Source organism: Nansenia antarctica (assembly GCF_963989245.1).
Source record: "Nansenia antarctica genome assembly, chromosome: 10".
Lineage (NCBI taxonomy): Eukaryota > Metazoa > Chordata > Actinopteri > Argentiniformes > Microstomatidae > Nansenia > Nansenia antarctica.
Window position 1 is genome coordinate 8,701,488 of NC_137680.1, and position 17,779 is coordinate 8,719,266.

General features: G+C 40.1%; 1 protein-coding gene across 1 annotated transcript in view; it reads left to right on the plus strand.

Moving 5' to 3' along the window:
- Window positions 1-14,252, plus strand: part of adam15 (ADAM metallopeptidase domain 15) — a gene marked incomplete at both ends in the record, with an annotated part of 34,121 nt that extends 19,869 nt beyond the window's left edge. Inside the window, 5 exons of the mRNA XM_080540938.1 lie at window positions 2,368-2,476; window positions 5,822-5,887; window positions 11,269-11,337; window positions 13,750-13,919; window positions 14,186-14,252. Of these exons, the coding sequence (XP_080397064.1) occupies window positions 2,368-2,476; window positions 5,822-5,887; window positions 11,269-11,337; window positions 13,750-13,919; window positions 14,186-14,252 (481 nt within the window). The remainder of the gene's footprint in view (window positions 1-2,367; window positions 2,477-5,821; window positions 5,888-11,268; window positions 11,338-13,749; window positions 13,920-14,185) is intronic.
- Window positions 14,253-17,779: the final 3,527 nt, after the last annotated feature.

Genomic DNA, 17,779 nt, shown 5'->3' on the forward strand with positions numbered 1-17,779 from the left:
TGGGGGGGGGTTAATATTTCACAGTGTTTCACAGAGACATGTACACAACAGGACATAACAACAACAACTAGTATCCGTGGGGGAGGTTATTGTCCCATTAATAGTAGAAAACTAGTTTTGCACTTTGTTATGCAGTACATTGTCCATAAACAATAACAGAAAATTTTCTTTCTCTTTTTTTTACAAACAAAAAACAAAGACAAACAAAACAAAACAAAAACAAAAAAACAGGGGGGGGGAGGAGGCCATGTCACATATCAGAAATAAACAGAAAAGAAAATGACACAACACATGCCATAATATATGGGGGGATCACCCCCATCGGAGACAGCATCCATGTCTTACAGTCCTAAACACAGCGGCAGCACAACACCAGCACAGTAAATAATATTGTGACCCATACATTGTAGATCTGTTACACATTCGTCTTGTGTACTTTCTTGAGTGTAATCCACCAAACCTTTCATTACAATGGCAGCCAGGCTGGTACCAATATAATCTAAGAACGGAGACCAAATCTTATAGAATGTCTTTATCTTACACTTAGACCTATATGTCAGATATTCCATAGGAATCATATCAAAAATTACCTTGTGCCATCCAGCTATTGTAGGCGGTTTGCAGTCTATCCATTTCAGCAATATATTTTTCCTTGCACAAAAAGTGAGGATACACAGAAGTCTTTTGGAATGCATACTTTTAAGTTGTTTGTCTGGGAACCCAAACAATAGACACATGGGGTCCTTATCCAATGTAACATCTAGAATTAGATGAATTTTATCCACTATACCTTTCCAGTAATCATCTATATATCTACAAGTCCAAACACAATGAACAAAGCTCCCAACCTCGGTAATACACTTTGTACACATTTCCGATTTGTTATGATCCATTTTATGTCTAAGTTGGGGAGTAATCTGCAAACGTTGTAGTAGTCTAAATTGCGTTTCCTTCGTCCTATTACAGATTGAGATGTCGTTTGCCGATTGCCATATTAGTGACCAAGTTGCTTCATCAGTATTAATGTTCAGGTCATTATTCCAGTCTTTGGGCGTAAATGCAGGTTTGCCTTTATCATATTTCGAAAGTGCTCTATACCCAAGCCCCAGAATGCCTCTCGTCTTTCCAGCAGAGACTATCTCCTCCAGCGGAGAGGGTTGGTGACAGAGGCCAGTGTCTTTTTGGCTATTTAAAAAACTTCGTATCTGAAGGTATCTGAAAAACTCATTTCGTGGTAGGTCATATTTCTTACATAATTGGTCAAATGAAAGTAGTATTTCCGTATCATATAAATGTCCGATAGTAACCATCCCTTTGCTGTCCCACCGCTTGAAACCCCTATCCGTGGCACCAGGGGAGAAGTCTATGTTGCCCCAAACTGGCGAGAGGGAGGATGTCATAATCGTATGTTATAAATAAATAGTAATATAATTGAGATTTCTCACATTTGCACTTTAACCTATCTTGAAGCTTTCAAGTCTCTAAGCCACAAGGCTAGCACTCAGTTTGATGACAGAAAAGTGTCAGTGTTCAAGTTTTGTTTGACAGTATTTTTTTCTTTTATTTATGCAGTGATACCTTATAATTTATCATTACCTTATTTAAGATTTTATTAAAGATTTTTATTTTTGTCAAGATGTTTTTAAAATGATGTTAATGTTATTAACATGATTCAATAAAAATACAACAAAATCTAAGTTAAAGTGATTACAGTGTGTTTTATTGGCATTCTAAAAAAAAAGTAAATTTTTTTTTTTTTTTTTTAAATTCTCGCGATAATATCGTGGATCGCGATTATTTTGCCCACGATAATCGTGACATTACATTTTCTAATCGTCCCACCCCTAGTGGTGGTCTAGTGGATAGTGAGTTGGACTTGTGATCGGAAGGTTGTGAGTTCAAATCCCGCCTGAAGCCACACCACTACTAGTGTGCCCTTGGGTAAGGCACTTAGCCCTCAGTTACTCCAGGGGGAATGTCCCTGTAATTCGTAATTGTAAGTCGCTTTGGATAAAAGCGTCTGCTAAATGGCAAAATTATTATTAAATTACAACATTCGATTCTCCATTCACACCAATTGAAATAATTCAAAGAATTGAGAATCGAATGTTGTCGTGCGACAAAATCGCACTTCAGGCCTTCATGCTGTTTTTATTTAAGAGTTCTGAACGTTCCATGATGGTTGCAGTAACAAAGGAGCTCACAGAATGTTGGCCTAAATCAACATTCCACCATGTTAACCGAATTAAAGTTTTGATGAAAATGAAAATGTAGCATGCATTCCATCATAATACCTTAGAACCATAAATTATCAAGTGTGTGTGTGTGTGTGTGTGTGTGTGTGTGTGTGTGTGTGTGGTTTCCTAGGACCCCAGCGACAGAGCGTGTGGATATTCGGAACGGGGACCAGGTCCAGCCACTACGTTACCACTGGAACCGCCAGAGTGACATCCCACTGACCTCGCCTTCTGAAAAGGTACAGTCCTGGGGCTCTGCACCTACCCTGTCATTCAAACGCTTTGGGATCCATTTGGCATACAGTATACACACATGGCCAATCTCATCAATCAATACAATTTGAAGGTCTCCAAGCTATTACAATTACAGTGGCATTGTGCACCAGAGAATGAAAAATTATGCTTTTATATAGTGTTGTTCCGATACCATTTTTTGATCCCGATACCGATACCGATACCTGACCGTGCAGTACTTGCCGATACCGAGTACCGATCCGATACCACGGCGTTTGAAAAAACAAAACAAAAAAACATGTTTTTTGAGCCGCATACTCACCTCGATGTAAAATTATTGCTAACACTTAAGGGCTCTGCACACAGCGTGCGATTTCTGTTGCGCATCAACGTTCCATTTTGAAGTTTGAATGGAAGTCTATGAGAACATCGCATTTACCCACACACGGCCCCGATTTTAATCGCACGGCGAACATTCGATTCCATTCATTTTGAATGGGACAAAGCACACGGCGTGCGAGTTTTGTCGCACTGCTTTGTCCCATTCAAAATGAATGGAATCGAATGTTCGCCGTGCGATTAAAATCGGGGCCGTGTGTGGGTAAATGCGATGTTCTCATAGACTTCCATTCAAACTTCAAAATGGAACGTTGATGCGCAACAGAAATCGCACGCTGTGTGCAGAGCCCTTTAGTCTGGCACTGCTCAAAACCTTTGTAAAACAGGAAAAAATACCAACAGAGAGTGAATACTATAGAACTTTTTTTTATTGTCTACCTGGTATGGTGACAAGAAAATCAACCCCTTATAAAACCTGAAATGTGGCTCTCACAGATGCCAATCAGTGCAATATCCATTTAAGATATAAAACAGTCGTAGTAGTAGTGCAACAGCAAGTGAACATTTACAAACAAAATAACTTTAGTACTTAAAAAAAAAAAAAAAAAGAAAAAAACGGATTTTTTTTTTGTTAGTACTCGCCGATACCGATACCAGCATTTTTGTGCGTATCGGTGGCCATGCCGATACTAGTATCGGTATCGGAACAACACTACTTTTATATCACCTCCTCCCACTATCTCTTAGCTGTCCCGTGAGGCAGCTGTAGTGTTAATACTTCTCAAGGGATTTTTTAATTTATTTTTTGCTTATTGTTGTCAAGACTTGTATTATATTCAGTGTTTCCCACAGGATTTTGGTGGGTGGACCTCAGGGGAGAGGGGGGGGGGGGGGGGGGGGTGGATTATCAATACCTCTAAATCACATGACGATTGTCAATACCGCTAAATCCTATGGACCTATAGTAGATGCAGTGCGAATCGCAAAGATTGCGTCGCTCGCGTGTCAAAATATTGCTGCCACAGTCTAGGTAATTAATGGGAAACACTGATATTGTTTTTTTTTAAGCTTTTGCATTTATTATTTTGTGATTGAATCCATTATTGCTGTTACCCAGTAGTGGAAATGGGGGAACCCATAAAATACATTTAATTTCAACATTACATTTTGTCCCTGGGCCCGAAATCCTAACATTCACCACTGGTGTTACCTTGTACCATTCAAGACCTGAAGAGTCAGACCAATAAACAATATACAGTGAGCTAATACTGGCTGTGTGGTAGCAATTTACAGCTATTACAAGTGGGTAATAAAGTGGTAATAACCATGGTCATTCCTTTTTAATTTCAAGGTAAGTTGTACTGTAATTTATGTAATTATTTTAGCATGAAAGATGCTTGAACAAAGAGTAGTTATGATGAAATAAAGTGGGATCAGAGCTGAAAAATTCTGTTACCGTTTGTAATTTGTTCCTGCCTTGCACCCTGTCATAACCTCGCAGTATAAGACCAAGGTTGGTTACTCAGTGGTAATACGTAGGCTACCTACAGTACTATCGATATGCATGAATCCACTGACTGTAACACAGTAATAAGATACCGAATGGGTCTGATACCTTACCTTTATGGATGATTTCCATGCAGTTAATGTAAAGGTACTCTGCCCTTCACTACGAGGGCGCTTCCTGTCAGGGGCTCCAGTGAAATAGTTTATTTCAATAGAAGAAGAGCCAACTCACTGAAAAACTGTGACACAAAACACCTAATTAAAGTACTGTTTAACGTTTTGTTTGTTTGTCAGCAAAGGACTATTTTCAAAGTTAAAAGTGACTATATTACTAGTATTAGTGCTAGTATTGCTATGTTAATTACAAATACTGTGGTTATGTAGCGTTTTTATTATGGAAATATTTTAGAAGTATGTTAGCAATAAACATTAGCCTCGAGTGAAAGTAGCTAGCTCTAACATTAGGTGTGAAACTCAAGTCATAGGACTAGCTTTGGATTGTAAGGTCACAAACCTGTATTGAATATTATGTTATGTTAGTTAATTAAGATTTGTAGCTAACGCCTTGTTATTGTGTGAATATCACTGGAGATATTTTTCAGTCCAGTAGAAGAGACAACTCCCAACAACCAGTGTGATATGAAGGTTTAGAAGGTGTCCTCCATTCATTCGCCTCCATTAATTCTCCACCCACATCGATTACCTTACAGCAACATTACCTACTGGACACTTTTATTATTTGAATTATTACTAATGTCAACATCTCACTGTGTTAATATAGGAAAATGTACATTTACATTAACTGTATAGAATCATCCATGTGGGCCTATATCAGACCCATTGGGTAGCTTATGCTGTTAATGATGCAGTAGATGCATGAATATGAATAGGTATGACTGTATTATCCCTGACTGATGGTCTAACCATGGTAAAAAAAAAATAGTCTCACTTGTCAGGTTAAGATGGGTACAAGAGTCAGGTTAAGATGGGTACAAGAGTAGAACAAATCTATAAGAAATAGAGCAACTGAAAAATGTATGAGACTGTTTTCAGGCTAGTTGTCTTTTGTTGCTGTCCAATTCCCTGGGATATAATTGGTCTGTGGTGAAATAAGCTGTGCCATCTACGTGAAATAGATTTAGTGCAATTTTATTTTTTAGGGAAAACGTGTAAACAAAATGTCTGCGGCCTGTACTGTAAATAATTGCAATTCCATATTCCTGATGATAATTGACATAATGGATTACAAAATTAGATACATATGTGCAATTCAGATGCATTGCCTCTTGCAATCTAAAAGCACTTACTTTTGGTTTTTGATTTGATTTACTGTGACTGTATTCTCAAGTGACCTATTCCTTTTTTACACAATCTTTACAACATTTTGCATATTTTCTGCTTATTTCTAACAACAACATCGCTGTCCCTTGGAACTAAAACCTACCATTCTGTGCATGTTTTTCATTGGCTGTCAATCTCCCTGCTGTTCTGTTTCCTCCTATCAGGTTCATGACAGGCCTGACCCACCTACTAAGCCACTCCCTCCTGACCCTGTCTTAAAAAACACCCAGGTAACCAGGTTGCCTGACCATGAGGCAATGGGGAGTTTGAGGTGTGCGTGTGCATGTGTGTATGTGTGCGCGCACATCTATAGATGTGTCAGTATGTGAAGGAATGAGAAGACTCGCTAAATGTTATTCATCTAAATGTTATAGTGGAGCAGATACGGTAAAAATCGTTCACTTGTGGATAAAAGCACCAACATTTTACTGTGTGTACCTCTTGGGTCATTCTTTGGAAAAAAACCTGTTAGCCACACACATTTCAAAATGGCTGCCATTTTTAAAGATGGCTGCCATTTTGGCCATTTTTAACCATAGAATCTCGTTGTCAAAGCCGATTTTGATGATTCGAATTACAGGTTTTTAACTATGGAAAACACAAATTCATTCATCAGAAATCCCTTTTAGGTCTCCCTCTGCCAATCATTCAGATTTGATTCAGAAGTAATGTGAAAAATATGCCTAAACACAACATTATTTCAGCAAAACACCTTGAGATGGTGGTCTGACATCCATGTTGAAATGTCAGCGAGACATGCAGAGACACGGGTTGCCACGTGTAGATCAGAGGGGGGGAAGGACAGGAAGAGTTAAGTGTCATCTGCGTAGCTGTGGTAGGAGAACCCATGTGAGGAGATTACCGAGCCAAGAGACTTGGTGTAGAGGGAGAACAGTAGGGGCCCTAGGACAGAGCCCTGGGGTACCCCAGTGGTGAGGGTTCGTGGAGAAGACAGCGAGGTAGTCTCTCTCTCCGCCAGTTTTTTTTTTATGCTTTTCGTTCCACTTGTGAACGATTTTCCTATAAAAATGCATTTAGCCGCCCCACTATTAATATTCTTTAGAACTAACATTCTGTCTGCATGTATTTAGTTTGCATGTATTTAGTTTGCATTGTGATTGCTTATTTGTTTTTTTAATTGTCTGTCATTTGTGATTAATTTGGCTTTAATGACAAATCAATGAAAGGATGCTTTTTGGCAAACAGCACATTTGTAGCTTGCGTTTCATAATGGGTGATTCCTGCCAAATGATTGAACTTTGGATATTGTTATTGAGCATATTGGGGAAAATGCTCCTGAACTTACAAAATGTTCCTTTCTCAATTCTGTCGTTTCTGCTGCCTCAGTTGGCCAAGCAACGGCCAGCAGCCCCTGACAAGCCTCTGCCCCCTGACCCAAAGCCCCCTAAAAAACAGGTACAGTCAGTTGTCACCATTGGACATAGAGGCTTGGTCATTCATAGTGCCATTTTAGATCAGTGGTTCTGACACCTCTATGTATGCAAGTCTGTCCTCTTCTCCTCTACCCTAGTCATAAGCTCCTCACAAAACTTTCTAAATGCATCCTTCACTTAACGTAATTACTCATCTGATATTACTCGATTGGGGGACGCATGTACTGTAGAGGAAACCTTGCTTTTGTAGCAGAGCTTATTTGCAATGAGACAATTATGACGAGATAGCCCTGCCTGTGATTTCTACCGCCAGATGTAGCCCTCATACCACAAGGATGTCCTCTTGGTATAGCGGTTTACACCTCTGACATCCACGTCAGAGGCCCCCAGTTCAGCAGTAATGCTAGATGGGGTATGTCCTTGACTAAGTCATGATTGAAGGGTGCATTTGATAAGTATCGGATCAGGGCCCTATGCTCGATCAGTCAGTCCCTTTGAGGATGAGGTATGAGGATGTATGACTATGAGAATGTGGCATCATGTCACTGTGACTGGCAACCTGCATACCCAGAGTCACTTCAGAACCCATGTTGGATTCTGGAGTCCTTGTACAGCAAGCTTGTGAGTGGAGCCCATAGTCCTCCTGTGACAGCAGTAACTGTCTGATTCACTATGAAGGCAATTATATGCTTGTAATATGTGAGGCAGCTAGTAGGCCTTGAGCTGTTATGCATGCTTAAAGCATGTCTTATAATGCACTCTACTACCCATATTAAATGTATTATATCTGTGTTATGATACTCTAATACTCATATAAAAACATTTGAATGTGTATATCCAGAAAGGCTCTTAAGATTCAACTTTATTGTCATTGTAGAGTAGTACCAGACAAAAACCGAAACGAAATGCAGTTTGGCATCGAACCAGAAGTGCAAATAGTGCTATAAAACATGATAGTGCAAATAGTGGTATAAAACGTGATGGTGATAGGTACAGTATAGCATGCATGGTAGTTGTGCGTTATATACAGGAGAGGATAGAGTTAAGCTATGTACAGTATGGTGTATACTGCTCCATTGTCCTGACTGCCCTGAAAAGGCTCCATCATGTTAGCGTAGCAACGCGATCCAGAACACTGGTATTAAGCCATGTTTCAGAAACAATCATAATGTTGCAATCCATAATCCATAGTCTGTCAGGTAATCCAGAGTTTGAGCTCATCCATTTTGTTCGCTAATGAGAGGACATTGGCAAGAAATAACCTGGGCAAGGATAATCCGTTCGGCTCGCGTTGTTGTTTAGCCCACAGGCCTCCGCGACGGCTCCGACGTGGCCCGTGGTCACGTCTCCAACGAGAGGCATTCCTCCTCAGGGCACCAGGTCCACTTACTCCCACAGACCTAGCAAGCTCGGGTGGAATGCGAAAGTGAACAGTTTGTGCATCTCCTCTATATGTTACGGTACATGTGGGAATACGGTACATGTGGGAAAACTAGGGTTAGGGTTAGGTGCTACGTCGACTTGGTACATGCTGGCATGTCTAACCCTAACCCTACCCCTAACCCCAAACCTAACCCTAACCCTAGCACCCTAGCACCTAACCCTAACCCTAGTTTTCCCACATGTACCGTATTCCCACATGTACCGTAACATATACACTGACACACACTATACCCAGTTAAGTCGTTTTAATTTGATGAGTGTGCTGAGGTACAACTAGTTGACTGCGAGGTCCATGTGGACCAAGGCTCCCCACACCAGAATAAGAATATGGTGAAAGAATAAAAGATATCTCTTGTGTGCTGTGTTGCTGAGAGGGGTGAGGTCATTACTGAAGAATGTGTAAATCCAGGCTGTAGGTCTTTATTATGTTGTATACATACAGTATGTATGTTTTAATATGTTATTTCAAATTCAACCTGAGGTTTTATATTTTAACCAAAAACAAGTTAACCTTAATTCAAGGCACAAGTTGGGATTGTTCCTGTTGTTTCATTTCAACTCATGATATACCATTGATTATTATTATTATGAATAATATGGCTTATGCCTTACCTAATCATAACCCAAAACACATACATACATTTCTCATACATACAGTGGCTTACAAAAGTATTCGGAAACTTTTCCATTGTGTTATAGACTCATTTTAAAATGATTATTTATTATTTATACCCCATAAGGACAAAGACATTTCTACACATTTATTAAAATGTAGGCTCACAAACTTGTCGTTATTAAGTCACTCAATAAGTTGAATTAAGTCCAACTTAATGCAAGGATAATAGTTCGAAATTAATATATTTGTTTTTATAGGGTCTCTGATTTGCATAGGAATCAATTAAACACTGTGAATCAGGTTGTAATTTGTATGGGTTCAGGTAATCTTTCCAGTCTAATATCTTCTTTTTGACAATCGGCTCTTCTGGGCTGCTTCTAACTCCGGGCGCACGCCCAAAGCGAGACTTTCCAAACCGAGACTTTCCAAACCGCACTTGCTTGAACATTGATGACACAAGGCTGATTCTAATTCGAGGAATCACTTGAGGCTTGAATCCCAATCGAGAGTTGCTTGAACGAGGCTTTCCTTTCCTTTTAATCGTGAATATACTAATCAATGTACGTGGAATACCCCCCTGGGCAGTTCACAACAGCAGACAGGCAGCAACAGGATACTCTCACACCAAGATAACACAGTGACCAACCGACAGGGAGTGCAGGGAAGTGGGGCACATAACTACCAGAAGCCTAATTCAACACAGGTGCATAACATCAAACACTACTGAGCCAATAACAGGTGCAGAGTCCCAAGCTGCCAGATGCAGAGTCCCAGGCACCAGAGAGTCGCCAAGGCGACTCGACCCATAACAGTCATTAGAAACTGAACAAATGGAGAGGAACAAAACTGCTCAGGAATGCCAACCTGAGGCCTGGGGAGACTTGCAACAAGGTTTGAATGCACAGGCAATGAGACAACATTGTCTCAGTCACTCTTACAAAATTGGCCTATAACCAATGGCCAAAAACCAATCCCTTAATGGAAATCTCACATCCATATTTGTGTTTGCAGCAATTAATTCAAGTGTGATATGTGGAGATCTTTCTTAGTCAGGTGGCCGGAAATGATATATTGATGACTCAATAGAGAGAGAAGGTTGAATCGTAATCATTGTATTAGGCAGATCTGGGTTGCATTCTCTTGTACAGATGTTTCCAAGGCAGCATGCTCTGCTAAGTCCAAGCTTCAAGCATGGCTACGACATGGGAGATGCAGAGCATGGCTGCGACATAGGGAATGCCGAGCATGGTACTGATGTTTGTTACAGCTTATATACTTGTTCTCAGAGAGGGAATAGCTTTACCTCGTAACTTACAATACTGACATTGGTTCCCATACATGGCTCTATCCTGTGTCCATGCTGTTCTACCCTGCTGACCCCTGGGCAAGGCTCCTATGTCCTTAGAGTTAAACTGGTCTCACTGTTACTTGATATGGTATGTGCCTGCTCCTAAGGACGTTGTTTACTAGTCTGAGAGTGGTCAGTTTATGTCCTGAGGGTGGGCACACTTAACGTATGTTTAAGGTTAAACTATGAGTATTACAATATTTGATAGGCACACAAAATGGCATCATATCAAAGTGATACAGCAAAGAAAGTGGTTGTAAATGTGTTTATTTGTTTTACTACAAAGCATTAAGTTTAGTGCAAATCCAGTACATGCAATGCAGTTTCCGCACCAGCTCTCATGTGAAGGATAGTGGCAGCTGCATCATGCTATGGATATGCTTGTCACCGGCAGGGACTGGGGAGTTTGTCAGGATCAAGAGAAAATTATGAAATCTGCTGAGTTGGTAGTGACATCCTAATCCACACAGTGTGTAATTGGTTCCTATGCAAACCAGAGACAAAAGATATTCATTCTGAAATCACATTAACTATTATCCTTGCATTCAAATGGACTCAATTCAACTTGTTGAGTGATTAGTTGAATTTGCATTTTTGCATTTGAGCACATTTTAAGAGTGTGATAGCAAAGGGCCTGAATACTTATGTAAATGAGCTATTTTTGTATTTGAATTTGAATACATTGAGTGCAGTGTATTTGGAACTGTTGTAAAAACGTCAGTGCCACTTCCCCTTTGTTGGTTTCTTTCTCCCCTCACTCTCATTCTGTCTACTTCCCATGTTCCCTTTTTCTGCCATTCACTGTTCCAGCAGTCAGCAAGTCGGCCAGTCCCCCCGACCAAGCCTCTGCCCCCTGACCCTATGCTAACAGGCCGCCAGGTACCAGTAGATGTAGTGAGGGCTGCATGGACACCTGCGTGATTGGGTGGTAGGTAGATCGGTGGGACGAGTTGTTGATTGATAGAATGGAATTGAGTGGTTAATTGGTGGGGCTGAATGCTTGATTGTAGATAGAATAGAATGCTTGAGTGTGGTGTGGATTGTGTGGTTGGTGGTGACTCCCTTGATTTTTTAATTGGTGGAACTAAATGATTTGATGACTGGTAGAATAGAGTGATGGAGTTGTGTGTGTTGGTATAGTTTTGTTGATTGTGTTTGGATTATTAAATACCCTAACCTAATCAGATTAAACACATTTTAGTTCACATACATTTTGATGTAAGATGTTTTGGCACAATTTACAATCTTAGGCAAATAACGAATTGTGAGCTATAGATAAAGCTCATCAATGCATTCCATGAAAAAAACTGGAAGAATCTCTGAAAGAGTTTGTGCACATTTTTCAAAACATGCAGGTTGAAATGGTTCTGTGCTGTCTATTGTGTTCCCACATTAGAATCTGTCCTCCTTTCTTTCTTTCGTTTTCAGGGCTGGCCCTGAACATTTCAAGTCGTCAATAGACAATTCATAAAAAATATATTTTACTGAGAAAAACTAAGTTGCGTCATCCTAGGGACTACTTCACTAATGGTTATCTTGCTGAACAGGATGCCTTAGAACATTACATATAGTCCAATCGTGGGGTGACGCAACTTGCATTTTTCTCAGTATAATTTGTTGTTGTTAATGAATCAACAACGATTTGATATAGATGAGTCGGCTCCTGTCAGCCAGTCATGACTATTCAACAAAACAATAAAATCATAACTGATATTGTTGATTATATTGTTTATTTCCAACACATTTCTAAATTACATGCATGTACCTAGCAAAGGAGTTTTAAAGTTTAAACGGTGAAGAACTCATTAAGTGTGACAAGAAGGACAGCAAAGATAGGACGGCATAGAGATTGGATAATCAATGAACAGATATGTGCCATCATTAAATCTCTCAAATGCCATAATGATTTATATTCTACCACACATTGCGTCATGTAGGGCTTTTCCTTATTCAGGTACAAATGTTAAGAAAACATTCATGACTATTCATGAAGTGCCTCCCACAATGAAAGCGGTTTCTGCTCCCTGCAGCCTGTTAGAGGTAACTGTAGGGCTGTATAGCGCTTCGCTCTAAAATCTGCCTAGATATCGTAAATCTCAAGCAGCCAAATTATTTGAATTATTTCCCCTTGTGCAACAGTATTGAATGGTGTGATCAGGGCTGTTCGTTAACTTCAGGTCGCAGTGGGTATCCCAGTATGGAAGGGCTGATAGTGGGCTGACAGCATAGTCTTTGTTCATTGACATTGTGCATCAATATGTCAGTTTGGCAAAATATACCTGTGACTAGGATAATTGGTTCCATCAAATGTGGCCCAATTGGGTCATCGACATCCTTGCAAACAACAATGTCAAATTAATTGTGATATGCTGTAGCAAACTTTTTTGTTGTGACCATGTTGAGAGCTGTTTGTGCCTAACAATCAAAATGCATTTCAAATTGAATGCAACTGAGAAAAGGTGTAACACTTCACTAAAAGAAAGGCTTTAAGTGACCGTTTGTGGTCACACAGGTCTGAGGATGGATGCATGCAGGTGGTTCTGAGGCAAACACACTTTCCTTACCCCTGGTTCACATGGAACAAACAGTCTACTAAATCATATCGGATAAGATCAAAAGAACGGAATTCTGGTTTTTTTAGGCATGCTGCGTGAACGTCCGGATTTGTCTCAGATGCTGTAAACACAGCTGTAAAGGTTTGGTCTGTCTCAGATGCTGTAAACGCAGCTGTAAAGGTTTGGTCTGTCTCAGATGCTGTGCAACCTTGTTTTAGGATGGACTCCTTAAGGAGGAACCACATTCACAACATAGGATCACTTTGATCTGGGTTAAATGTTCAGAAAATCTGGCCTCAAATTGTGCAAATCAAATCCATGACTGTCGTATTATCGGCCATCTGTCTGAAAATGAACGGCTATTTCCTGTAAAAAAGAAAATAAAAAGGTAATTGTTTGTAGTGGGAAAATACATAGGTAAGATACTGTATTTGCATATCAAAGATGCATAATGTATGGGTGCAGACACAGCCTCAGTACTGAATAAGTCATACTAATGGTTATGGGTAAATTCATCAGCTACAGTTGATCAACTAACTCAAAAGTGTATCATTGTTCATCTATAACCCTCAAGCTTTGAGTGTCCTGTCTTGTCTACCGGTGTTGTGTGTGTGTGTGTGTGTGTGTGTGTGTGTATATATATATAGCTTTTGTATAAATGAGACAATCACAATCATAGCTTTCTTCTTTTCTGTCTAACTTACATTGTTATATTTTTCCTTTGCACTCTGTACAGCCCCCTGCACCACCACCGAAACCTCCAGCCCCAAAGAAACCTCTGCCTTTGGACCCTCCCTCACATCTTGCCCACCCTGGATATGCCGCATCTAGTGCCCCCCTGCAACATGGAGAGAGTATAACCTCAGCTCCGCCCAACCGCCCGACAGTTGCAGTCATCCCATCTAGGTGCCACAGCTATGTGCAACGGTTAGATGTTTAGACACACAGATAAATGAGTAGGCAGATATGACCACAGTACTACTAAACTAAAGATGAAGCCAATACCCTGATATCACAAAAAGGGAATAGTGTAAAATAGTGTAATCACTCATGCAGTCTGTCACAATACAAATGTAAATGCAGAGCATGATTTGGAATGGGCAAGTTTGTACTGTCATCTCACAATCTAATGCTGTCTCTCTTTCTTTTTCTCTTTCCCTTTTCACACACAGACGTGCCCCTCTTCCTCCAGTACGGACGTCACAGCCCAGAAAACCCTATTCAACACCTCCAGTTTAACCGCCAAAGATCCTCAAACCCACTAGGGTTTGGGATTCTCTTAAACCGGATGTAAACAGCACAAATTGCACTGAATCAGCTCAGAGGAAAAAGAAATGCCTTGCAGTGCGGCTCGGAGTCCTAAACTCTCCCATAAAAAGCTGCGTTACGTTTTTATTTTATTTTGTAGGTGCGTGTGAAAGGAAGACGACTGACACTGGAACTCATCCTCCTGTGCATGATTTTGCTACATTTTGCAGTATGTTTTCCGTTATTCTATGCCCTCCCACACTCTGCTGAAGTGGCCTTGCCATTGCGAACCTCAGGAAATGAGTCCTGTCCTCTTTGTTCACTCACTGCGAAACACACCTTACCTGAAACAGGTGACAGATCGGTCCTTTGGTTCACCGCAGTGATTACTTTTGTCAGAAGGGTCATAGTGGATTGGACGACCTTGTTTGCAGTTAGTTTTCTGACTGATCCCTGAGTTGAAAGAGAAGAAGCGTATCACATGCAGTTGGTTCTGTGCTTTTCAACTGTAAAGACTCTTAAATGCCAAAGAAGGTGACCTCAGAAGTGGCACGGAGTGGTGAATAGTTCTGAATGGTGAGACATTGTGACTTATGTTATGCCAAAAATGTGGAGGTCGCTTTTTGAAGACAGACTTGACTGACAGTGGATTAATTGCCTTTTTTGTACCTTTGGTGTATTGTGTGTCGCACTGTAGGAATGAGGACATCTTTTTTTAAGCCTTCAAGAGCATGGTTTATACACCAAAGAACATCACCCAGATTGGACTATTAAGACTTTTATCTATGAAAAGCTCAATTGCTTCAGCCCCCATACTATGACTGGGAAAACACCGACTGAATGTATGGAAATGGTGAGGTTGCACTTTGTCTATACTGAAATCTTGTTGAAAATACACCTGGTTGAAATGTCTTTATGTAATTACATTAACTTACTACATTAAGTAGCTAACTATTTGAAACAGAATCTGCTCACCTCGGTTCAATCATTGTTTGTATACTCTGTCTGCAGTAACAGTATACAGCTGTGTTATTACATTCTTGTTTTAAAGGTAGTGAGAATAACTGCAATACACTGTTCTATTGAAGATTGTTGTGTGTGTTGGGATTTTAAGCCTTTATGATTTTAAATTAGATACCATACCCGGCTTTCCCCATTCCCTGTTAAGACTGAGCGATTGAAATGAAACAATCCACTGCAACTTCAAGGTTGTGTTTATGCAGTACATTTAGACTGTTTATCTAAATTGTGATGGATGCAATTCAATTTCACTGAAGGCTACATAATGCTCCGAATGTGATAGTCAAATGTGATTCAGAAATAACCAATAATACGTAGTCATTTTGATAAAGATGAGCCATCTGTATGCAGTAGTTAACTTAGGCCTATACTTGGGTTGGTTAAAGTATACTTGGCAGTAGCTACAGTATATAGGCTTGTACATCTGCTGGAAAAGCATTTCAGATCATTTGATTATTTGTATTCATTACTGAAGTTATATTAACTTTGGTTATGATGAATTCCTCTAAACTCATGAACATTTAATGTTTCCTGAATCAGCATTGTCTTACTATTTGACCTTCCCATTGATATTTAGTAATGATATCTAATGTTCCAGACACACTAGTTCTCAGTGCACACTGCGTCTTTGGTTCTATGAGTAAAAACAACTTTCAAATTATTATTCTTTTGTGTGGTCAATGTTCATTACCTCTTATATGCCTGATAATTACACTCTCTCCGTGTAAATGCAATGATGCTGATAAGGTATTTTAAAAATGCAAAAATACATTTTACTTTGAGACATAAGATATAAATAACTGTGTTTACAACTGTTTCTCCGTGCAGTATTTCAGGTCAAAATAAGCATGTGAGTTTTGGATGGTTTTGACACTGACAAGGCATAGTACTCAGGGACGGCTGATATCAATGGGTTAGCAGGGCTAAGCCCCCCCTATCTTTTACAATACAGATGAGAAAGTTAAGTTAAAGAAATATTAAAATATAATAATTGTTAAACCTTAGAAATGATTGATTTTGGTGGAACCTAGGGCAGCAACAGTACCGAATAGTCACAAAAAATGCAGGATATACACTGTATCTAAATGGGCAGATTTATTACAGCCCAAACTCCTAGCATCAGCTTCCAATCATTGTTGTCACATCGTGATTGACAGGTGTCTTGGTGCCGCCTTGATTTCCCGACCATTTGGGCTAAATTAATTCAGCCCAGGCCACTGACTTTTGGCCAATGACAGGGCGTAGCAGTACAGTACAGTACAGTGAGGGCAGGCCGACTGTAGGGGGGAGAAAAGTAGTGAAGAGAAGCGAGCGGCAGCGGCGGGTATTAGCATGCTAAACTAGGTGGATTATTTACTTTCTCATCCATTTTCGTTAATATCTTCGGAGGAAAAATTGGAAGTGAAGAGACAGGGGACACATCGTCCACACGGTGTTCAAATAACACAAACGACAAACCCGTACATTTTGTGTTTCTTGGTTTCAACGAAAGGACTGGCTAACGGCAAGTGTAGCTAAGAATTCACTTTTTTGTTTCCCGTGCTTGCTTTTTAGGGGTGACACGGCTTGGACACAGCAAGGTATTGTGGATTTAAAACAAACATTTATCTGACACAATCAAGAAACATGAATGCAGCACAGGTCACATTGGAAACAGTGTAAAGCTGTCAATGTTGGGGAAAGTTAACATGCCTGTCAACTAGATGAATCCCACAGTCCCGCGTGAAAAGAATGACCACGTTTTAGACTATGACGACATTCAGTCACACTTTCCTTAAAGCTGCTAGGTGTAAAGCCTATACCTCAGTATAGGCCTGATAATGTAACGGTACTACTTACTTACTTACTTACTTACTTACTTACTTACTTCTCTTAATCCCTAATGCAACATTATATATCATTCTAACATGTCTTAAGTTATATGTTATGGGGGGAAAAAATACTCAACTAATGGAAAATTGCTAATGATAGCTCAGAACACCAAATATATATGTTTTACTTAATTATTATTACTCAACTTGGAGATGAAACGGGAGTAAACGGGGCAAGTACAACAATCATAGCAACGCGACTGAGGCTGTGTTCGGAATAGCGTACTTAGTACTAGCATACTACTCATACTAGATATGACGTAGATTTTGAGTATGTAGTACGTTCCGAACGTACAGTATGCGAGATTTGAGTATGCGAGAAATTTAGTAGGTGAGCAGTTATTTCCGGGGAAATTTGAAGTCGGTTTTGATGGACACTAGCTCGTCTCCTATTTCCCTAAATGCATTTCGCGTCCAGAGTTGCAGAGTTGCGTCCAGGGTTGCCAGATGGGGCGGGTTACCGCTAGTGATGGGGTGAATTTAGTAGGTAGTATGCAGTATATACTCATTGAGTATGCTAGTATGCAGTATGCTAGTACGCTATTCCGAACACAGCCTGAGACCCTTCCCTTTTTCCAGATAACAGGGGGGAGGAGGAAGTAGGAGAGTTGTTCCCGTAATGCGACC